Source organism: Ambystoma mexicanum, chromosome 14 (assembly GCF_040938575.1).
Source record: "Ambystoma mexicanum isolate Mex_15411 chromosome 14, UKY_AmexF1_1, whole genome shotgun sequence".
Lineage (NCBI taxonomy): Eukaryota > Metazoa > Chordata > Amphibia > Caudata > Ambystomatidae > Ambystoma > Ambystoma mexicanum.
Window position 1 is genome coordinate 288,481,698 of NC_090940.1, and position 24,436 is coordinate 288,506,133.

Genomic DNA, 24,436 nt, shown 5'->3' on the forward strand with positions numbered 1-24,436 from the left:
TTGCCACCTCTTAACCTATTCTCTATTAGACATTTGCCACAATTTTTCTTTTCAAGGTATGCCTTTCTAAGCCACTACAATTTTTTGTGGACTCTGTCTAAATATGTTTCGGTCAATTGAGGGCAACCCACTATCGGCCACAATTCTTTCGACCTTCTTCAGGACAACACAATAAAGAGCCGTTCAATTTGCACTTCCACCACAATATTGGTGGAAGATGTCTTCAACAGTTTTACAGTCCCAAATCACCTCCAATCTCTCAATGAAGGGGGTAGTCTAAGCGTCAGGAACCACATGCCAAGTGATGGAGAGGACCAGGTCACACAGCTCAAACAAACTGAATCCTTGTAATTAGGTTCAGTCAAGTCGAAACTTCATCCTCTGTGGATATCTTGCCCAATCACTTATGTATCACTGTTCACAATGCCAACATGTAGATTTAAGCATTGAATCCATCCATATTTGTTGGTAGAATTCCACACGGAAAACAATGCTGTCATTACAGTTTCTTCATTAATTCCGGCTCACCCCTGCATCTATTGATTACAGGGCATCTGCTGCGTGTAAATCCGAGCTGCGCGTACGGTCTGGGAAGAATCAAACAGCTCGAAATCTCACTGTTGCTGGAAAAATTAGGTGTCGTTGATAAAACTGACTTGTTGTACAGTATCCATGTTGTTTTAGTGGAATTTGGTAAAATACCTTTGGAATACATTTTGTGTGAAAAACTGATATTAGAGTGTTTAATCCAACCTCACTGTCCCAGATCCATGTTTCTACATATAACTATTTCAGCAAATGCTACTTTATTTTAATTTGTGAACTATGTTTATATATTAGGACTGAATTGACAAAATGACTAACCTTGATATAACAAGTAGCATCCTTTAGTAGGTCTGAGATTGCTATCACAAAAAGACAAGAAACTGTTGGACAGTGTGTCAAAAGTTCAGAAAAGAAAAAGAAAAAAAAACACTTTCTCTCAATGCATAAATGCATAACAGCAGAATAATAGTGAAGTATTCCCCACACAATAAATGATTATTTTAATAGTGTTTACAAATTACACAAAACACCACTAAAACACATAATGTGAACAAGTACAAGTTAAGTAGCAAACGAATTGCAGAAACACACCTGTAAACATACAGTGTAGTATTGGCACAGTCTACCTCAACACACCAACTCTCAAAGACAGTTCAAAGGTTTTAATGAAATAATTGAGAAGAGGCTCACTAAGAGCCGTCACTCTCTCTCTCGTTTCCCCAAGGTGGTTCCCTCTCTAAACCCTAGAGATCTGTAACCCCTACTGTCCAACAACTGATTGGCTGGTTATGGTGGCTTAAGGACAAATGTTTTTTTTCTCTTTTTTCTCCTTCTCACCCTCGATCCCTTCCTCTTAGAACAATCTAGGTGAATCCTAACTAACCTAGACCCCCAATAAAATTTTACAAGAAGAGGGGCCTTCCAAACACTTGGTCTGTTTCTTGCAGGCATTGTACCCCTTGCCTGATGTGCTATCCCCTCCTCTTCCTTCCTACTACTCTCCTCCCTTACCTTTTTCTCTCCCTCACTCACCCTTCCTCGTTATCCGGCTGATGTTCTCTCATTTTTACTCCTTATACTTTGCTCTCCAACTCCCTTCTCCATGCTACTACCCTCCCCTTCTCCACACCACTACTTTCCCTTCGCCACACCACTATTCTCCCACTTTCCACACCACTAATCTCCCCTTTCCAATCCACTTCTCTCCCCCTTTCTATAGCACTATTCCCGAACCTTTCCACAATACTCTCCCACTCTCCACACCAGTATTCAACCCTCCCCCACTACTCCACTCCACTCCACCCACACCCTCTCCCTCAGTCATTCTTCTTTCACTCTCACTTACCTTCCCGGTCATTCACATTCACCCCTACTCACTTCCCTGTTAATCACACTCCCCTTGCATGCACTCACACCCAAGTAGCACTTTCTCCAAGCAAGCAATATTTCACCATGCCACGGTTTAAGCAATCCTCCTCAACGCTCCTCTGCCCTGTCCTTCCTCAGCCTGGTCTTTTGGTCCCCCTCCTCCCTTGTCCTCACCCCAAACGACCCACACTCCATTGACTCCCATTTACCTTTTTACTCTCCCGTCTTCCCTTTTCATTGTTTCTTTTCACTTACCTGGTCCTCTGGGCCAACTGCTGGCTTCCTTCTCTCTAGGGGCTGGGTTGCAGATGAAGAAACTTAACAGGCTTTAAGCCCTGCCCTTTTCATACACAGGTCCACTGGCATTCAGTAATGGCCTGCTCAAAGTAAAGTCTATTTCATAGCTGCTATGACTGTTCGTGTTTGTTAATGGAGGCTTGTTCTGTAGTTGATTCCAGAGTTCCTACCAGGGTTAAGCGCAGCGGACGGGTTGCACGGTGGATGTAGTAGTAAGTCATTTGTATAGCACCTTTACCATTAGTATGGTCACAACGCGCTGTTGGTTGAATGTCTTTGGGGGACCAGAGTACGGGTATGGGAAAAATCGGGGAGGAGCTAGCATGCATGTGTGTGCATATTGGCCAATGTTTAAGATATGAGGGGTGGTCAAGTCTCTGCTAGCCACCCATGATGAGCGGGCATGTGGATGGGTGGTGACAAGTGGTCTAGAAGGGATAAGAGCGAGCGGATCGAAGTTATGTGTGCTACTACAAATAAAATGGTTGCTGTGAACATTAGCTGCATTCTTATGACAAAGGTGTTGTGCAAAGTATCTTCATGTGATATATGTTGGCAAATGAGCACGGGTCTCCAGCAGTGCCTTCAGCTAGTTTGCCTATGCACGGAGAATAAGCAGGTTAAATGCATGATCTACATTCTAAGCAGAGACTCAGAAATAATACGGTCGCTAAACCCTAAATAATGTAGGGCTAAATTCTATTGGCGCCTATGCTCAGTGTGATAGATGCCATAGGGATTATTCTGGGTTCAATACCTGGTTATATTCTACATTCCAAGCTTCGCTAACATTCTACATTTCATCTAAGTTTAGTATCCGTGCTTGAATTTATAGTTAGCATAGATTTCATAAAAGATTATTCTGCTTACACCTAATTCAGTGCTCTGGCTGCATAATGAATTCACCTGGAGGTAATACAGTGGCTGTCATCTGCACTGTTCAGAAATGCTGAAGCGTCCTAGTCAAGCCATCGAGTGGGAGTGTTCTTGGTCATGAGACAGGTTTTAAGGGCCTTTCTGAAGGCAAGGTGGCGGTCTACTTGGAGGCAGAGGTTCAGAGAGAGGGAATTCCAGATTTGGGGTGCTTGAACCGAGAAAGAAGTTCTTCCTAGTCTGGTGGAATTTAAGGGGGGGTGGGAATCACCAGCGGGTGAGCAGAGCCAGATCTGAGGATTCTGCTGTCTTGGTAACGCAAGAGTTTGTTTGGAGGAAAACAGAATCTTTCTTGTGGAGGGCATGGTGGGTGATTCACATGGCTTTGAAAGTGGCCCTTCGGCTGATTGGGAGTCAGTGGAGCACCTAGGGTGCAGGGGAGGTGTGTTCTCTAGAGGAGAGGACAAGGAGGATCCTTGCTGCAGAGTTTTGGATCTGTTGGAGCTTTCTGAGCTGGGAGGTAGGGGTGCCTAGGTAGTAGGAGTTGAAGTAATCTAGCAGAGAGAGGGTGATAGCCAGGATTGCAGAGATTCTGTGAGGGTAGGAAAGATAGGTTTCTAGTGTGCCAAAGAACACCTCTGGCGTTGGAGCTGTGGCTAGGCATGATCACAGGGATGAATGCACTTAATTCAAAAACAATTGCAATACTAAAATGCACCTAGAATTTAAACATAACACTACCTAGAATGTGTTAGGTTACAAAGTTGTACGCAAATCTAGTGGTGAGCCTGGGTTAGTAATATAAGCAATAGCTATACAATAATATACCATATATTCTATGAGTGGGGTGTTGGCAAGACAGTGCAGGGAAATGGCAGGACAGTGATCAACGCAGTATTAGGATTGGCTGATAGTGGAAGTGGCAGAGTTATACTGTAGTACAGTATGGCAAAGCTCCCCTCCCATACCACCTTACCTGTGTCTTGCTGTAAGAGGTTCTGTCAGGTGTCCAAGGTGAACAGGGTCAACCAGGGAACAAGAGCTGCCCAGAGAGAAGCTGCCCTTAACTGCAGCCCTTTGCGGACTGATCGGGCAAGGATGTCCTGAGAGAGCCACTGAAGAGTGTTTTTCAGGCACATGATCGGCCAGATTGCCCAATGGGGAACCAGGGAGGGTGAGACCAGAAGGGACACACACAACGTCCAAGAATGCAAGAAGCACAGCAAGGCGATGCTAAAATTAACAAATCAGCAAGTGCAGGGGCCCAGGGATACTCACACGGTCAGGCGCTGTGAGAGAATGGGCAGGACACTTGCAAAAGTACGTTTAAAAGTACTGCTGTGCTTTTCGCATCTTCCGGTCACCTGATCATGCACAACGCTTTACAGTTCTGCTGAAGGTATAATCAATGTCCCAGTTTATGTCACATAGAGAATCTGGGCTACCGTTTTGCTCTGTGCATCGCTTTGCAGCAAAGGTCAGCATTGTGCATGACAAGCCTAACAAGCATAACAAGCCTATGGCAAGAAAAGGCAGTGCTCCGTTCACTCAGCCAGGAAAAGGTAGAAGGGGCAGCGATTGGAGCCTGCCCAACTCCCACACTCCACTTCTGGGGCAGAAATGGCTCTGGTAAACACACTGGTAAAACTCCTGCCTCATGGTGGGAGGTGTTCCCATGCCCTCCTGCCAGAATCACATCCCAGATCCTGTCACAAGTATGCAATGCCCTAGAAGTATCCAAGCTGCTTCAGGGGCAATGATTTTAATTTCCAAGGTCTCATTGGAAAGATATTTTCAGACCTAAAAAAGCTAACAACATTTACTCTGAAGTCAATGCTGTCTCAAAAATGTTCATATTCATTTTATGAAACCTGATTTGTACTTTTAATTGGATATTCCATAGGGAATAAAACCTAATAATACAAAATATGAGAAATTGCTACTTTTTTAACTTGTAGAATGTGGTGATAAATAAAAACTGAACTATTAAAACTAAAGTATCTGGAGGACATTGATAAAATACAACAGACAACCTTGTTTTCTCCTTTGTGTACTCTAAAACCTCCCCTTTCTCATTTTCAGTTTGATAACAGAATCTATACCACCTCCTGCATGTCATCACTAGCACCAGAAAAGGATTACACCATTCTCTGCACCCTACATTGGGGCGATCCCCTTTTGGCACTGCCCAGGACTCCCCCCTACATATGATAAAGCCATTCATAGGGGGGGGGGGTGACCCTGAAAACACTCTAACACTCCATGACCTCTTATCGGAGGGCTCTTTTGTCACACACAGATTTTTCTGAGAAATTGGGCATTAGCTCCATTAAATCACTCCAATATTATAGAATAAGAGCAGCAGTCAAGGGGCGCTGGCCATCGTTCCCAAATGAACCCGAGGAATGCGAGGTGATTGGCATGGTTGTAACAGGGGCAAACCCCAGAGGGCTGGTTTCTAGATTATATAAGAAATGCCAAGAAGCACAGAACGAACCCCAGAAAGCCAGAGAGAGAGGTGGGAGGCAGATCTGGGAACTCGGTTGGACGATATTCAGTGGATCCGGTGGTGTCGCTTGACCAAGGAGTTATCCTTCAATGCCAGAGACAGACTCATACAATTTAAGATACTCAATAGGCTACACTACACCCCCACAGAAATCGCTAGGTTTGCCCCCGCGGGGCACAGTGACTGCATCAAATGCAACGCAGAGGTGGCCGATGCTCACCATATGTATTGGAGTTACCCTCGGGAAGCCCAATTCTGGCAGGAGATTGCAAACAGTCTGCAGGAATGTACGGTTATCCCCCCCTTTACTGTCACTTCCGAAATACTTGTTCGGAGATATTGGAAAGGGAACAGTTAAATTGCGACGCCTATTCAACCTTGGGTGTTTGGTGGCCAAAAACTGTGTATTGCTCAATTGGAAGTCAAAGACTGCGCCGGACATTAAAATGTGGATTAGAGAAATGACGTATACTAATGAATGCGAGGAGACCTATGTTTCACTTGTAACACCGAGTTGCAGACCTAAAGACATTTGGGAACCTTTTTGTGCATTCTTAAGTAAACAAAGATCTGTGCTGTGAAAACTATGAAGAGAATGCATGTATTGGGATACGCTATTTGAATAATGTTTATAAATGTGGGCACTTAACCCTCTGTGTGTTACAAATACTGTAATATTGCTGTGGTCTATAATCATGGGAGTATGTCTTTCACTGCACTAAAATAAAGTTAAAAAAAATAAACATTAAAAAAAAAGGTTTACACAAGAACAGACATTTCCCCTATTAGATTCCCCCTGATGAAGTCTAGTTACAAGGAATTTTCATGATCGAATGACTGGTGAAAACAAGTTGGTTTCGGAAAAAAAAAAAAAGAGAACAAAGCAATGGGAATGGATATGCCTAGGGTCATGATGCAAGTTTTCGGAATGAAATGTAGAAAGAATGATTTGTAAATTACATCAGTGAATCTAATTTTGAAAGGACCAATAGGTTGTTTAATATAACTAAAAAGCACTAAGCTGTGACCAGCATGGCTGACAATGAGACAAATAATGTGGTATGTAGGGTAATTAATGGGTTGTGAAAGTAGTGTATAGCTGCAGATAAACTTGAATGGAAACTGTAGTATTTGCAATATGGGACTATAGCGGTTTAGGACTGAACTGCAAGATATTTAGTTTATTTGCTCTATATTATTTTATGGGAACAAAATATTTGTATCTATCACTAAATTCCAAAGTTTACGCCTCTAATTTGTGACAAAAAAGATGGCGAGCATCAGCTGAAAGATTATGCACTATACCACTAAGGGATTGCTTTTATATCTTGAGTAGGCTTGTACAGAGGATTGTTAAGGGTATGTTTAGGAGTGTGCAGGGCTGCGGAGGGTGTAAAGGTTGTAAAGGTTGTTCAGTCACTGCTGAGTGTACAGAACATGACATGACCAAAGGTCTAAAGACATGACAGGCTCCACACAGGACATGTCTGGAAGGGTGTAGGGCATAGTGGAGGATGTACACAGTGGATGTGCACTGACCGATGGTGGCAGACTTAGGACTCACTTATTAGTACCATTGTATCAAAGGAATGTAGAAAGAGGACACAGTGCGCGTGTTACTGTTTGAGGCAATGACAAATACTCCCTTCCTGGAGTTACTGATATAAGAGGCAAACATCTCCTGCTCTGGAGGGGAGGAATATGCGCACTTACGCAGCCCCCAGGTTTCATATGTGTTAAGTAAAATAACAATGGTCCAGATTATACTAGTCAAGGTCAAGTGAAGGATCAAAAGCAGGACTACAAATAACATGGAATCTTTGAAGAAGCATACTTCGAACTCATATTCACCTTCTACACATGTATATGCATTGGCTGTGCACAAGAAGGCTAAAGCAACTGTTGTCGCAAGGTGGATGGAAGGCTTATTTTGACAGTTTTGGTAAGAGGGCTCCTAAGTTGACCATGAGAGGATGGGTCATAGGGTTAGAAGGGGCATCAAACCAGATGTTGAAGTCCCCTAGCATGGTGAGGAGAGGGGTGGGATATCAGGATGTCTGCTAGAGAATCACTAAGGGAATCTGCAAAGTTTCTCTAGTAGCCTGGAGGTGTGTATAGGAGTAGGAAGCTGTGGGTGATGGAGGGTGAGAGTTGAAATTTCACTAGTAGAGATTTGCAGTCAGCATTGCAGGGTTGTTTCTCCAAGTATGAGACCGTGAGTTGACGTTTGTGGAGGATGGCTATCCATCCAGCGCTGCGTCAGATCAACGAATAGCCGCGGAGGGGAGGGGGACAGGGGAAGCATCATGTGCAATGGGTTCGAAGTCATCTGAAAACTAGGTTTAAGTGATAAAGAGGATGTCTGGGCTTTCAGAGGAGATAAAGTCAAAAATAATGTGTTTGTTTTTGGCAACAGATCTGGCGAAAATGCAAGAGATCAGGTGGGGAGGGTGGAGGGGAGTCGGTCTTGGGCAGATGCGAGAACGGAGTGGCAAGGTGGGAGATTGTGTGCAAAATTCTAAGTGGAATTGCAGAAGGGGGGCTGAGAGGAAAGAGTGCTTGTGAAGGACAAGTTCTTAAGGAGGTGGTAGGGAGGTGGGCTAGGGTGGCTTGTGTGGGCTGAGGAGTAAGTGGAGAGGTAGGGCGGTGAAGAAGTAGGGGTGGGTAGGGGAGAGTTTGTCAGGGAGAGAGTGGGTGGACTGGGTTGGGAGTAGGAGGGGAGGACAGGATATGAGAGAGGCAGGTGGGGTGGGATGTAGGTGCGTAGGGCGGAATGAAGAGACGATATCCTGAGGTGGGTGTGACTTCTGTGTTTGGGGAGGTGTCTGGGTGCCAATGGTGTGTGTGTGCGAGTGTAGATGGGGAGGTTGATTTTGGTGCGTTTGCCAAGGCTGTCCGAGCTGCGCTTAGGGATTGAAAGTTGAGTGTGGGGGGAAGAGGGTGTGGGAGGAAGAGCGGAGGGGTGTAGGAAGGTTGGGGGAGGTGAGGACAGAGGTGTGCATGGAGGGGGGTCCTGGAAAGTTAGGAAGGGGAAAGAGGGTGTGTGAGGTAGGACACTGAGAAGGGGGCAGGGAGGCGGAGAGGGTTGGTTTCTGGATCGCCAAAGTGCCCCTCTGACCTTGGTGCTGCTACGTATTTATTTATTTGCATTTGTATAGCGCACTTGCAGCCCGGGGACATCAAGGCGCTGTTACAAGAATTTGTTGGAATTTTGATTCAAAGGTTAGACAAGTGACCATAGGTCTCTTAATTACACATATACACGAATAGTTACATAGAGATGCAAGGTATGCATTTTACAGTTACAGACTAGCATCATGTACATTTCATACAAAAAGCTTGGTTTTACTGGCTTTGTGGAAAGCTTGGTGGGATTCAACCATTCTTAGGTGTGGTGGCAATGCGTTCCAGTGGGTGGCGGCATGGGTGGGAAAACTGGAGCTACCGGCGCGCATCTTGGGGTGGAATTGCCTGTGATCTGAATGCCTGGATTCAGAGCTTTTGTAGTACCTGAATGCTGCAGAGTTCGAGGCCTTAATACCTTAAAATGCAACAGGGTTCACAATAATTGTGGTTGCTAAAATGCAGAAAGATACTTAGCCTTTGTGAGAACAAAAAATACAACAGCTTTTAAACCATTTGAAACCTGTAAGTTAGTTTAACCTGGTAGGGTTAAAAATGTCCAGATATCTAGTTTGTTGGCTCTTGGCAAGTCTCAGCACCAGGTTTCCCTCAAAATTAACACTGAAGAAGGTCAAAGAAGGAAAGAACAAAGTCTGATGCAGGGAGATTGAGATGTGACTGTGGGAACAAAGATTTCTGTGACAGCACAGTACAATAATGACCCTGGATGGCACTTGATAAGCAGGTGTACCCTTTGCTTCAGGTACCATTGGTTCTTTGTAAAAACCAAATGTCTCAAAGTTGAATACCTTATGCGCAATAAGCCGGGACCTGCTAGTCTACCCGGTTATAGGTTCTCTTATCTGTGCCATGTGGCAAGTCAGACATAGGAGACCGACACCAAGACATGTTTCAAGCTGTCAATTTTATTAAAGTAAAGAAAACGCTTTGCCTTTCTCTACTTCTACGATAAGTCCCTATTCTGAAAAATAACAAAAGGATGCTTGTCAGGATGTCATATACAAATAATCCTTGTCCGCTGTCCAAACCAAAGCAACCCTGTTGACTGACCCTACCAGTCATAATGAAAACATAACTTAACCTAGAGAAGTGTTCTTACTCCTCCTGCCGCCCCCCACCTCAGCACTTTCTTGGCTTGTGCTGACTTGTGCGTGACCCCCCTCCAAAATCTCTCAGAAGTTGTCCTCTTGAGTTTGAGGCCTCGGCCTGCTTGTGCCGTCCAAACATATTCCTTGGTTTTCTATACAAAAAAGGGGACTTGTGACCCCCTCAGCAGATTCTTGAATTTTATAATTGGTGTCTCTTGCTCACCCCTCCAGGTTGTTTCAGTTCTTTCAAGAATTACTTTTCTTGGTCCAGCGTGACCCATTTGGGTCGGCTGGCAAACTGCACCCCTTGCAATTCCCAACCCTTCTAAATAAAAGGGAACTACTGACGCCCTCACCAAGTCTTGAAAGTGTGTTCTTTATATGAGACACTTGAATTTAAAACTAATTGTGGAACTGGTGTCTCTTGCTGGCTCCACCAGGGCATTTAAGATAATTTGAAGCAATGCATTTTCTTGGTCCGGAATGGACCCTGTAGCTCTACGGACAGTTTGACTTAACTTGGTTTGCCACACTCCGCGAGTGGCTTGGGTTCTTTGTCCGGACTGGATTCGCTGGCCCTTAAGACCTTTTAATTCTCTGGTGCCTCTTGCCCCTTCGTGGGGCCTTGGTTACTGGTTCACCCGACCCGGGTGTTTCTTTTTTTCTTAGGTCTCTGGTACCCCTCGCAGGGTCTGGGTTTTGGCTTTACCCCTCCTAGGTGTTTCTCTTTCTCTGCTACCCCCTGTGTGTTTCTTTTAAGTCCCTGGCGACATTATTACAGGGAACCCCCACTGGTATCAGGTAATATTATCCCCATACATATGGTCGCCATAAAGAATATCGCTGGGAAAAGGTCGCAGCGATATTATATGGGTGACCATATATATGGGGACAGGGGCAAAAAAAAAAAGTTAAAAAAAAGTTTGGGAGTTGCGGGGGTGTCCCCCGCATGTTCCATGCAATAATGTCGCCACAGAAAACGCCCATTTTTCGGCGATATTTTTTGCATGGCGATATTTTTGTGGCGACATTATTACATGGAACCGCCCCACTGGGCTGTCTGGCTCTTTGTCTGGTATTGTCCTCAACCCCTCGTGGAATGCCTTGGAGCTCGGCCGTCCCCCTCCCTCTCCTCCATGTTAACCGCATAACTGCATTTCCACAGTAGCTGGAGAACCGCGCTTCTGGGGCCATCAGCTCTCTCGCAACGGTTCTTTCCCCAGATGTCGCAATTCATGTATGCCGGTGTGCAGTGTCTGTAGCGGTTCAGTCTCTGCCTTCTGGAGATGTCCGGATCTTGGGCTCTCTGCTCTCCTGGGTTTCCTCTGCCCACCATGTACTCAACATGGTCCTGCCTCTAGGATGCTTTGGGTTGGTGCTATAGTGTAGGCTTCTTCTGCGCATGGCCTTACTTAGGCTAGCTCCCTCACAGCGGATGGGTCTCTCCTGGCTGGGGGCTCCCCCCTTGCAGATAAGGGTCTCAGCCCCTTTATGTCCCTCTCTACAAAGAGAGATGCAACACCACTGGTTCAGTGTTTCTGGCATCAAGGTGGGGTCAGCAACCATACCAAGACAATTTCAAGGCCCCTGTACATTATTATTGTTTTCATACCCCAGGTGTCCAACAAACGATTGGGTCTCTTGAGTTGAGGGAGGTGTTGCAAATGTTTAATCTAGGGATTTCTTGTAACCTAAGAGTGGTGAGTGGGTGTCACCCACAGTGAGATCTTGCTTGCCCTGGCCCCTAAGGAAGGTTTTGTGTAGCGGGCTCACCCCCCTAGTACCAAAGAGGGTGGTTCCCCCTTGGGGAGAAGGGACGAATTCCATGGATTTGTCACAGTCCTCACCTCAATGTCTTGATTTCTGTGCATGGTCATACACAGCAGGTTCTCAGAGAGAAAGGCTCATTAGAGCACGTGACTTGGTTGGTCCAGCGGAGTCAAGATAACAAGGCAAAGGAGCAGGTTCCTGGTCTAGTTACAGTGGATGTTTTTCACAGACAGTAACAGATGTTCTCTGTCAAGACTGGTCTAGGAGGGGCTGTAAATCTGGCAGAGGCAATCCTTCGAGCTAGACATCCTCGTAGTGCTTCAGGGATTTCCCTCAGTATTGAAGGGGTAATGGGGCCGACCCTCTCTCGTTATACAAGGCTCTGGACATGAATGGTAAATGCAGCATCCATTCTGGCATTTTAGCGGACAGCAGCCACTAAGGGCTGCCAAATCCAAACATTCTAGGGTGGGATGTCTATTTCTAGTCAAAGCCCCAGACACTTTTTCACGATAGACTTCTTCAAGCAGATTGTGATCCGACATAGCAACAGGGCTCGGTCAGGAAATGCCTGTACAAAGATACATGCAGGTCATCCACTTTGACCATGCCCAACCGTTTTCCTTGCCTACCTGACAACAATCAAAGCAGGTGGAGAAAGCCCCTGCATATTGCCATTTTAAAAAAAAGAAAATTACTTATGTACCATCATCTTTTCAATGTTTGTACCTTAAAATATTGCATTAATAAGTCAATGTTAAAAAGCAAAAGAAGGATCACTCACCTTAGACCACACACAAATGACAAAAACATTATAGAAACCACATTTTAACAGCTGCCATGATTACCAGCAGGTCATTTATCCCATTAAAATTTCATACCATTTTTGATCAATTCAGTCAGTATTTTGATGTCTAGTTGGCTTTCTATTCTTTCTCGGAATCCCAGCCCTGGCTCCTAATACTTCTAATGTCGGATGCAGATTAATGTTAAGAGCTAGATATTCTCGTCCTACAAAGGGGCTAGGGAATTAAGTTGCATATTGTGATAGCGCCTTAAATTCCGGCCTTTGTAACAGATAATCCCCTGAATGTGCTTTGGTACATTGATACGTAATGTTCTGTTCATAAACTAATGCTTGAAGTATAGTGCTGAGCCTGTTTTTCATATATTTCCTGGTGGCTTCATTGTAATTAATGTTTACCAATTCAGTACTAATATTCCAGAATTGAGCTACATTAGTGTTGTTTATAATGAAGTTCAGATAGTGCGTACACCTTCATGGTGATGTAAAATCTTATGCCTGTGGTTGCCAGCAGTAATCTGGAATATGTAGTTTGCACCCTGTCTCACCACAGTAGCCAATGAAGTTAAACCAAGTTTGGCCCCGATATAAAGGGTACTTTTGGGAAGATCTAGCAATGTTTTTAGACAATTGCTCTCCAGTTTATGAATAGTGTTCATCTGACTAGAAGCACACATTTCACTTCCATACAGTATTTCGGGCACCAGTTTGAGTTTTAATACAAAGGTGAGCTGCTGGCATGTAGTTTCTGGTTGACGATAGCACCAAGTTAAGAGCATTGCTTTACCACTTCAATGTTATCCTTGTCTCGATTCCAGACCATCTTTCGCTTAGCTTTGCGTTAATTCATAATTTTAGTTTTAGATAAATTAATCTTGAGGCTATTCTTTTTCGAGTAAATTGACAGAGCATCTAAAGGCGCTTAACTCCAAAAATGGTGAAGTCCAGTATTAGCAGGTCTTCCGCATAACAAAACCATTGTAGTTTTTGTGTTCCTAATTTGGGGCAGGGAGGTGTACTGGATATTCAATGTGTTTGTTAGGTCAGCCAGATAAAAAAATGAACAACAAGGGAGCCAATACGCATCCTTGTTTAAGTCCAATGTATGTATTAATACTGTGACTTAGTCTGCCTGTCTTGCTTAATCAAACCCTCAATGTGATATCTTGATAAAGGGACGATTAGCATCTTTAGGAGACCACTCGTAATCCCCCAACTCTTCAGCTTGCTCCACAGACATCCATGATTGACAGTACCAAAGGCCGCCGAATAATTTACAAATGTAGCATATACTAGACTATTTGAATTACTCTTTGCTTGCTTTATCATGGTTAGCAGGGCTAGCAAGTTCGGAGAGGTTGAAAGCTTCTTTCTGAAAACAGTTTGATTAAAGAGGATTATGTGCGATTTCAAGATTGCCCAGGTGGTAAGTTCTTCCAGTAAAATCCTAGCAAATATTTTTGAGGGTGTGTCAATCATTGTCAATAGTCGATAATTCTTTGAGTCCGAATGCAAACCACACTTGCAAACTGGGGTTAGTATGCTTCGAGTGAGACCAAGATATAGGTATAATTACATTCATACTAATCTCCACAAATAACGCATGCAAAATGATGGCCCATTTCATAAGAGAATTTTTAAAAAGAAGGTTATATATGCTATTTGTTCACACTCACCTGCTCATGAGCGACCATATCTGGTCATACTTAGTACACCGCCTGGATTTTAAGAGGGCACTCTGTAAAGCAACCATTGGGATACCACTGGCACATACTCCAATTACAATTGGGTATGTGGCACCAACAAGTTGTTTAACTGGGTACTTTGTGTACCATGACCTTGAGATACCTGTTCACCGGCACCCTAGGGGTACTATTTATGTATATATCAATATCCTTTGGGTAAATACCAAATGATACTTAAGGGATGACTATGCAAATACACGCATAACCCCAGAGGCTCATGCTCAGATGTAAAATGGGTCAGGAGGGGCTTAGTTTAATCACAACATACCAGTGTGATATATGTTCACTGGAACTGTGGGGGTACCTTTCATGTATATATCAATATCCCTGGGGCACAAAGTCATTGATGCCTCCAAGTTCATATGTGCATTCGTTAACATTCCTGGGGGACATTTTCTGAAGGAACCCTTGGGGCGCATTATGTTAATCACAAAATATCAGTGGTGTACATGTTTTTTGCACTAAAGGGGTACCATTTGTTAATGTTACGTTAATCTGATTTATACTGCGCACGACTACCATTTTCATGTTCTCCATGCGCTCTGGTGTATGTGAAAAGAAAAAGGGTAAGATTTGTTATTGGGAGGAAAGGGATAGTGCAAGAGTGCTTTTGCTGTTCTGTTGGCTGCTTCAGTTTGGAAAACAGGTCACTGTGTGTTGGGTTTGCTTCTAGGTGGTATGGGTTGGTGGGCGTTTGGGTGTGCAAGTCTGTATAGGTTTATGTGTGGCTGTTGATGGAGATGAGCTTTTTTGCGATTGTGTGTGGTCTGTGAGCAGGTGTGGATCTGGATTTGATGTATGATTTTAGAGTTGTGGTAGTCATGTGAGGGTGTTATAATTGGTTGTCATTTGAGTGACTGAAGGAGTATGCAGAGCTTCAGTGAGTTAGTAGTAGGCAGGGTGATCCTTGGGCTGATGTTGCGTACATTTTTTGGTGCTTGAGTGAAATCCCTTGTTTTGCTCTTTCTTCTAATTAATCACCAGGGGGACATGTGTGAGTATTTCAGGATCCCTGGGGATGTGTAATGGGTACCATCAGAGTAGTGCTTGCAGATGCCAGAGTAGTGCTGATTAAAACATATACAGGCAAGGAGCAAGGAGCCAATGCGGGAGCTGGTTCAAGCCAGGGCATTCTCCTTTCCTGTGGATATTTCCGAGTTCTGGTGGGGGATGTACTGGAAAATGTGTCCTAGCAGTATGTGGCATAGAGCCAAAAGCTGGAACTCATCTATGTAGCATTCTGAAAACAAGTGGAGAAGACCAAATACAGGCAAATCCCCTGTCAAATCCCAGTAATATTGTGAGCTCCCATGAACCCTTCCACCAAACTATGGGTACGCCTAGAGCTCACAAGAGAATGGGCAAGCAAAAACTGCAAAATGTTTCCTTTGTGAATTAAACATGAATGCCCTTCAGTCGCCCCAATCTAGACCAACATTTGATAATTTGAGGATTACCTTTTAGCATTGGCATATGCAGATAAACTGAGGTCAATATCAATAATTAATGGTTTGTTTTTCTGAGGTTTTTTCAGAGGTTGCTTGTTTTTATTTTTCTTCTTCTTTCCTTTGAGGTCTTCAGCTTCTTCCTTAATAGCCTGGATTTCCACATCCTCCTCATCCTCTTCTTCCTCTGATAACACGTAAGGGTTTCTATCAAGATATCAGAAAACATTACGTAATTTATTTCTAGCCAATTGCAAAATATTTCATCACAGAATATACTGGAAGGCTCAGGGACCTCGATATCAAATTGCCATTAGTGGATAGGTGCACACTTGACTACATTAATAAATTCGTTTTTTTTAAATCGTGCTTACATTTCTATATGTTATAAATGTGGCAGGACATAACGTATTACAAAACAATACCATAACTGCCAGGAAGGTTTTTAAAATAAAATCCTCTGGTCAGGTGCTCAGAAGAACAGACCAATAGTATAATAACAGTGTGTCTACCATGATGGGCCAAAACCCTCTTCATGCTAGTGTGGCAGAGAAATCTGGCTTCACTCTTAGTAGGGCAGTGGACTGGTATTAAGGTACAATTAGGCTCACACAACAAAATACACTACCCAAAATATATACGGAAAATATGAATATACCATTACATGTATAACTTGGGTAAATAAGTACAATTAGTACTTAATAAACTATGCCGTAGAGTATGCATAAAAACAGTAAAAGGTTTAATATGATCCCAACTCACTCCTAAAGTGGAAAAACAGTTAGCCATCAGTAAAAGAATGCACACTTTGCAGGTAATAGCCGGGGGTGAAAAGGCATATGGCAGGCAAACCTAAAAAGTCAGTAATCAGGTAAGTAACAGTACCTAGTCTGCCAAGAACCCAGTCCAGCCACAAACATAGCAACAAATGGATGCAGCTGAACACTATTGAACTACAATAACAGATATATTGAGGGAGAACTGCAGGGATTAAAATGCATAGACACTCACGGGTAAACTTTAAAAACTACACTGGCTGCCCTCATAATACTAGGTCTGCAAGTGGGAGAAAGGAAGATAGCAGTTTACTAGTAAGTAATAGTAAGTGTCCCTTTTCAAGAGTTTTCAGTGCTCCCACAAGTTTGTCCATAGGTTTCAATTGGATTAACCAAATAGTTCTCTAGTGATTTTCTGATTTCAATATTTTTATTGATAACAAAACAGGAGGAACAATACAATGTGGGTGAATAATCCATGCACATGCCTCCGGAGGATAGCTCAGGGGCAACGTGCTCGCCTTGGAAACAAGACGACACAGAGCAACACAGGTTCCATCCCCGGGTCTGTGCTTAGAAACCTCTGGGTATTAAGCGTGTTATAAATAACCTATCGAATCAGGTCGAAAGACTCATCAATAACAATTTTGCCCCAGACAACTATAAAGATTATAGACCAACATCCTGTCACAAAGTGTCTCTGGCTTTTGGCTTTCTGCCTCCCCTGTCGTCAAGACCCTTTACTCCCTGCACTCCCCTCCTCCAACCCCCAAACCAACCCGCTCACTAAATAGTAAAACTAAGCAAACACATTTATTACACCCTGGGAGAGGGGGGAAAAAACATACAATACCGTAAAGTAACACAGGGCCGCTCAGAGCTTGATATATCATTCAAATTTTACACCAATGCACTCCGAAAGCATGTCCATCAATCCATAGGTGTGCCAGGCACAAGACCAACTTTCTCAACAAAGTGCATCCCCTTCAAATGAATTGTTCGTACAACTACCACAGTCTATGCCCTGTCCATCCCTCGCCGATGTACCAGTGCCTGCCTCCCATACACACAAAGGCAAGATACCAATCCTTACCACAAACTCATACTCAGTCCCTCCAGGGATTTCCACGTATTAAGGAGGGTCTTTCTCACTGCAAACAACATTATATGCAATAATCTAATAGTGCAGTTGTCATCATGCCAATAATCCACATCAGCTCCAAACATGGCTGCAAAGCCCATCACCACCGGGGACGCCCCTGAAATCCTGCTCAAATGCTCACTGATCGATTAACAGAGCTGCCAGGCCACTCGGCATGACCAGAACATATGGACCAGCCTTTCCAGCTCCCCACACCCCCTTCTACACAGTGAGGACGTAGACAGTTTCATTGCTGCCATCTTAACCGGAGTATAATAGTATTGTTAAACAATTTTATATTTTATTTCCCAGTTTCCTAGACTATAAGATACCTCATTAATCAAAGAGAAATATGTGTACATGTCCACGCAGTCTAATTGAATATCTAATTTAGCCGCCCATTGTTGCGCCAGAATCAAGTTTCGCCCAGATTGTGTGGGTTGTTAAATAACAAATGATTGCAATTCAGGGAAATCAGATAAGTTTACTTCCAATTCGCTGTCTTCTGGGCTCCGGGAGAAGGTTGCCGCCGTTATTTGGGTCCAAATTAGTGAGATCACTGCCCAGTGCTGGCCGTTCCCTCCAGTCCCAGTACCGTTCCAGCCTCCGCAAAGGGTAATGGAGCAGCATTCTCATTGAGGTCCATAATGCTCACATGCTGCCAGGCCTCGGACCTAGCCCAGCGTTCCCTCTCTTTCAGGCACGTCAAAAACAGCACTTTGGTGTTAGTACACTAGATTCCACCCCTACCTTCTTCAGCAATTGCAACAAATTCCATAATGAAGAGCCAACAATGGGATGACTCTTAATATGGCTCGGGAGGCGGGTCCACAGGATCAAGACAGCCACCTTAGATGTGAGGGGTTGGAGAGTATCAAGTTCAGCTCGATTGCAGCTAGCTACCTCATCCGGATTGAACCACTGCTTGATCCAGCATGTTTGTGCCACCAGAAAGTAAGACGAGGGTTGTTTTGCTCCCAAGAATTGCGCACACAACCAAAAAATTCAAGTGCTCAGTTGGGCGTAGTTTAATGCAATTCAAACAACAGCCGACACGTGTTTCGAGCAAGAGCTCTTCTTCCAAGGCTGAGAAGACTTGGCACTAGTTTTTTATATATGGCAGATAGATATCCAATAAATTTGCAATTGCGGCTCCGCTATATAAACGCATGTGCGCATCCAAACGTAGCAGCGTTTCCACCCGACTGATGAGAAGGAGCTCCTTTAATTTTTTGGTTGTGTGCGCAATTCTTTTGAGCAAAATAACCCTCATCATATTCTATTTATGTGCACACTGTAGGCAGGGTGTTCACACACTGCTCCTATCTGCTGCCCGTCAACCATCTTACCCTTTGTCAAGAGCGCCAAAACCTCAATTGTCCTTTTCTGCCACAATCTCCTTTCCACCAGAAAGTAAGCCTGCCATGCAGGAAGGGCGAAAACCCCATTTTGTTTGGTCACATATAACCACTGCATTTTTAATCTCGCCCTCTTATGAAACACTTCTGTATGAGCGCAATACACAAAATATATATATGTATCGATATGTCTCCAGATGAATTTCCCCATTTGCCAGTCTAATTCCTTTCTCATATGTATCAATATCAGGTCTGGGATCATCTGGGCCAGGTATACTAATTTACTTGTTTATTTTTAATGCATTTATTCTCACAGTAAAGGATAGAGGCAGGACATTCCAATCTGATCAGATCTACTTGAATTTTATACATCAGCGGGGGTAATTATTGAAAACCAGGTCTTCCATTCAAACTCTACCATGAATTCCCAAATATTTAATTGTATGCATTTGCAGCCTAAATGGGGTCACCCCCCCAGGATCCCAAGGTACGTCAACACGCAGCAGGAGTATCTCTGACTTGTCATAATCAAGCTTGTACCCGGCCAGCAGGACAAACTCTTTCATGGTGGATTGGATGCGTGGTAAACTATCCCGCCAGTCCACCAGGTACAGAAGGACGTCATTGTATAAGGATTTACAATGTTCCGCTGATCGCCAGCGGCTCGATAGCCAACGCATACAGAAGCGGTAACAACGGGCAACCTTCGCGTGTGCCAGAGTAAAAGGTAAACAGGCTGAAGTGAAACCATTAGTAACAACTGAGGCCCGAGGATCATGGTAAAGGAACCCCAGCAGGTCCAGAAAGTACCCCTCAATGTGGAAAATGTGCACCACTGCGAACATATAATCCCATTTAACTTCATCGAACATCAAGGGTTAATACGATATCAACCGGATCCGTCTATCTAGCTATTACGTTCAACAATCGTCTCATTTTGTCGCACAAGTGTCTATTGGAGATTAAACCCCTCTGGTGCGTATGGACCAGTTTAGGGAGAATGCATTCGCAATGTCGCGCCAGACACTTCGCCAATATTTTTGTGTCGTTTTTGATCAGCGATATCGGCCTATATGCACCGCATTCTGTTGGTTGCTTACCAGGCTTGGGGAAGACTACAATATTTGCCACAAGCATGCAAATGGGAAGGGAGCCCACCTCTCTCGACTCGTTAAAGACAGCTGTGAGCCTGGGAGCTAACTTGTCCACCAACGCCTTGAAGAGATCTATCGGGAAGCCATCAGGGTCAGAGGCCTTCACTCCAGTCAATCCTGCCACTGCGTCCACGACTTTACATTCTGTAATCGGGGCATTCAGTACACACATATCTGCGTCAGTGATTGTTGGTAAATGGAGCTCATTAAGGAATCATCTGAAATGTTAGGTGGACTCGCATACAGTTCTCTGTGGAATTCCACTAAAGTGAGCATTAATATCTGATGCGCTTTCAAGTAAAGCGCCCGATTCTGATCTAATCTTATCGATAAATTGGGCACGTAGACGTCCACTCAACAGTACAGCAATCCGGCGTAAGGGGCGATTGCCTTCCTCAAAGAAGGATTGGGCACATGTAGAGAAGTTGTTCTGGGCCTTGCAAGTAGTAACCAGTTTGAGCTCCCTATGCAGCATTTTATCCAAAAGAGTGCGCTCCAGGGAAACCTTATGTATTCGCTCCAAATTTAGGAGCTCTCCCTGTATTTGTCATGTTGCTTCCACTACTTTTGTTTGTGAGCCCATTTACTGATACACTGTCCGCTTAAAATAGCTTTGTAGGTGTCCCGGCAAAGCACCACCGTGAAATCCCCTGTCAGATTTTCCTCTCAAAAGATACTGGAATGCTCTGCTAGGTAACCCACAAAGTAGGGCTACTGCAAGGTTGTCAAATTCAGCCTGCAAGGCGGAGACTGTCGAAGCTCAGTCTGGAGGTAGACCTGCTACACCATTGGGGCGTCATCAACTATTGTGATTGTGCAGATTTCACACAGCTCCACCAAATAGACCATAGATGACATCAGTAACCAATAGTCGAACCATGCATAGCTCCCATGGTGGTTCAAATAGAAAGAGAAATCCAGCTGCTGCGGATGGACTCTCCATACATCTGTCAATGGCTGGTGACAGGGCTACATTAAGGTCCCCCCCAGAAACGTTAGTGGGCCAATATGAGGGGCACATGTCGTAAGAACATGTGAGTAGAACCCTACGCTATCTTCCGTCGGGCCATTAATATTCAGGAGGGTGACACAATGTTGGCATAGCACCCCTTCACAAGCAAATATCGTCTATCTGAGTTGACTATAGTGTTTAATGGAGAGAGGGGCAGGAGCTTGTGGATTAAAATGGAGACCACTCTTTTGCAAGGAAAGGGCGAGTGGAAAGCCTGGCCAACCCACCAGTGTGTCAATTTCTCAGACTCCACCCTGTCTACGTGGGTCTCTTGATTAAAAACCACATCCCCACGCAAGAATAGCACTTGATTAAGTATTTGCGTGCTGCGCTGCATAACAGGCTGTCTACTAGGAGAGCACACAAAGAACATTTATGAGCTTGCCAGTACACACAGACATTCCTTCCACAACATTGCTGGCATACTGCTGATAGAACCACCCCATGCTTACACCCAGAACCTCCCCCACGGTGCAGTGAACCAAAAGAAAACTCCCTCCCACAAACCCAAACCCAAACAAGAATAGAAAACACAGAAAACATTGAAATATTGAGTCCCCAATAAGAACTTGCTTAAACCAGAGCATACATGCCAGACCTATATAGGCACGCCAGTGTCCAGCAATCATTAACCTCCAAAAACGTCCCACAGCCTCATCTAGGGAGCTAAAATGAGCCACTTCTAACATTATGAATGCCAACTGCACCCTTTAGTTATATAAGTAGGGTGTCCACCCAAAAGCATGGGGCCTGGAGCATTCCCTCACCTTCATGTCCCCTTAGGCACCGACAGGTAACCAGAGAGGCGACCAGAGCCTCGGTGCACCTTGCAAAGACTATCACTCAGGTGCCTTTTCATGCATCTCATTTCAAGTCAAGCGTGGACGGCCCTTGGGCCGCCTACCCTTCCTCTGTCAGCAAATTCTTGATTCCAGAAGGTGGCGTTTATGTTTCTCCTCATTCGAGGTACAGGCCAGTAGTTCCAAGTCTGAAATAGCATCAGGGCCTAGAATATCATGTCGGCCCAGAAATTGCCATACCTCAGCGGGGGTATCAAATGAGTGTCATTTCTTATCCAGTTGAAAACACCATATTGCTGGTAGTTAGTACTGATGGATGGATCCCTAAAGAGCATCAAATATTGGGTTAAACTCCCTCTGTCATTTTGCCACCTCTGCCAAATAGTAATTAAGGATTCACACTTGCATACCGCCGAGCAGGATAGTATTGTGTTGTCTATAGGCTTTCAACAGTGTTAATGTATCTTGAAAATTCAGAAAACGCACTGTGATAATTCTAGGGCGCTCCTCCTTCTCTGGTTCCGGAATGGGCGCACTCAATATGAAGTTCCCTAGGGTTCTCAAGGTGAAGTGCAGAGTGCCACAGCGAGTACAGAGAGCTGTCCAGATCCTCCCCCTCAGCATCCTCGGGCACTCCAACCAGCTGTATATTTTTGCGGTAAGACAGATTTTCCTGGTCACCCAATTTTGCCACTATGTATTGTATTTCCTTAATCGCTGCAGCAAGCTCCATTGCCATTTCGCGGGGTCATTCTCTACCGCACTGATGCGCTGCTCATTGTCCGTGGTTCTTTCAGCTTGGATATTAAGAAACACACCACCAAGCCAGTAAATTCGCCCTCCTCGCCAGGTACCGCTTACCCTCACTCTAGAGCCTCTCCATCCATTCACTCAACTAAGAAGAGTACACCTCCCCACCTCTCAAATGTGCACTTACAAATGCACGCTCTCTCCCCGCCCATGCTATGGAGATCCACAACCTCCCCACTATCCATGATCTACATTTACTTGCCATCAAGGAGATATGGCTCCATGAGGCGTCTGGTCCTGCCATCTCACTAGCCCTCCCTCCTGGATACTCTATCCTCCGAAAAGACGGACAGCTGATGAAAAGAGGTGGAGTAGCTCTTATAACGAAAGATGCCCTCTCCATCAAGATGCGCAATCTCCCACAGGAAGGTAATGCTGACATTACCTCCCGAACTGCACCATAAATTTACATCTCATTTACTGGCCTTCTAGACTTTTAAGGACATCTCCTCCATTTATTAGGTGATAACCTAAAAGTTCCACTAAAACCATTCTACTCGGCGACCTTAATTTAGCCCTAAATGATCCGAAAGATAAAACAGCTACAACCTTAGTTAAGGAACTCAAAGACATGGGATTCCGACAAAAAGTCACTAGACCGACACACTGCAAAGGTCGCACCCTAGATTGGGTGGCTGACCACAACTGCTCCACCACCGTCAGCTCCAACTCTGCTTACCCGTGGACGGACCATAAGGAACAAGTTACTTACCTGTAACTGTTGTTCTCCAGCATGGGTCTGGCATGGATTCACATGCTCATGAATATTCCCCGTCGTCAGGCTGGGAATCCTCGGTAAAGAAAAATCAGTATCAGTTTCGTTTCTGATCTGTCTTTCGTAGTCGTAACCAATCACTGATCTCTGCGTCATACTGACCACAGCCAATGACTACCATCTCCCTAAGCCCCGCGTCTGGCAGCCATCTTCAGATTCGGTAGCACGTGAAGTGACAGAATGACCAAGTGAAGAGCCGCAGAGGGGTAGGCGGGAGGGTTCGCATGTGAATCCATGCCAGACCCATGCTGGAGAACAACAGTTACAGGTAAGTAACTTGTTCCTTCTCCAGCATGGGGTCTGGCATGGATTCACATGCTCATGAATAAAAGAATACATAGCAGTACACACATGCACAACCACGGGAGGTGGCAAAGGCTCACCATTAAGCACTACATCCAAAACTCAACATTAAGCAATTCTTACCTCCTCACCAGGCTCACCTTAGGCGAACAGGTTGCGCAGCACTGCTTGGCCGACCCTGGACCCTTCCCTAGAATCCCGACCGACGCAGTAGAATTTCGTGAAGGTGTGCGTCGACCTCCACGTAGCAGCCCTGCAGATGTCCAGCAAGGGCACACCAGATAGGAACGCTGTGGTAGCTGCGATCGCTCTGGTGGAATGGGCTCTCGGACGGCCAGGCAGCGGTCGGATTGCCAACCGATGACAGTACATGATACAGCTGGAGAGCCATCTGGAAATGGAAGCCTTCGAGAGAGCCTTCCCCTGATTGACAAGTCCAAAGTTCACAAAAAGTTGTGACGTCTTCCGAAAACTCTTCGTGCGGTCCACGTAGAACTTCAGCGCTCTAGCCACATCCAGCGAGTGCAAAGTCCTTTCAGCCGGCGACAAAGGCAACGGGAAGAAAACAGGCAACACCAAGGGTTCGTTGAGGTGGAAGTCCGACGGCACCTTGGGCATGAAGGAGGGGTGCGTCCTGAGCACTACCAACGTGTCGTGAAAAGTCAAGTACGGGGGTTTGCAGGAAAGGGCCTGGATCTCTCCCACCCGTCGTGCAGA

The 24,436-nt window shown here is 44.8% G+C and overlaps 1 protein-coding gene across 2 annotated transcripts in view; it reads right to left on the minus strand.

The window, feature by feature from the left end:
* The window catches only part of NEMF (nuclear export mediator factor), a 1,733,781-nt gene that overhangs the window by 1,031,018 nt on the left and 678,327 nt on the right, over nt 1-24,436 (minus strand). For both annotated transcript variants that reach the window (XM_069637407.1, XM_069637408.1), the window contains one exon: nt 15,603-15,797. In XM_069637407.1, the coding sequence (XP_069493508.1) occupies nt 15,603-15,797 (195 nt within the window). The remainder of the gene's footprint in view (nt 1-15,602; nt 15,798-24,436) is intronic.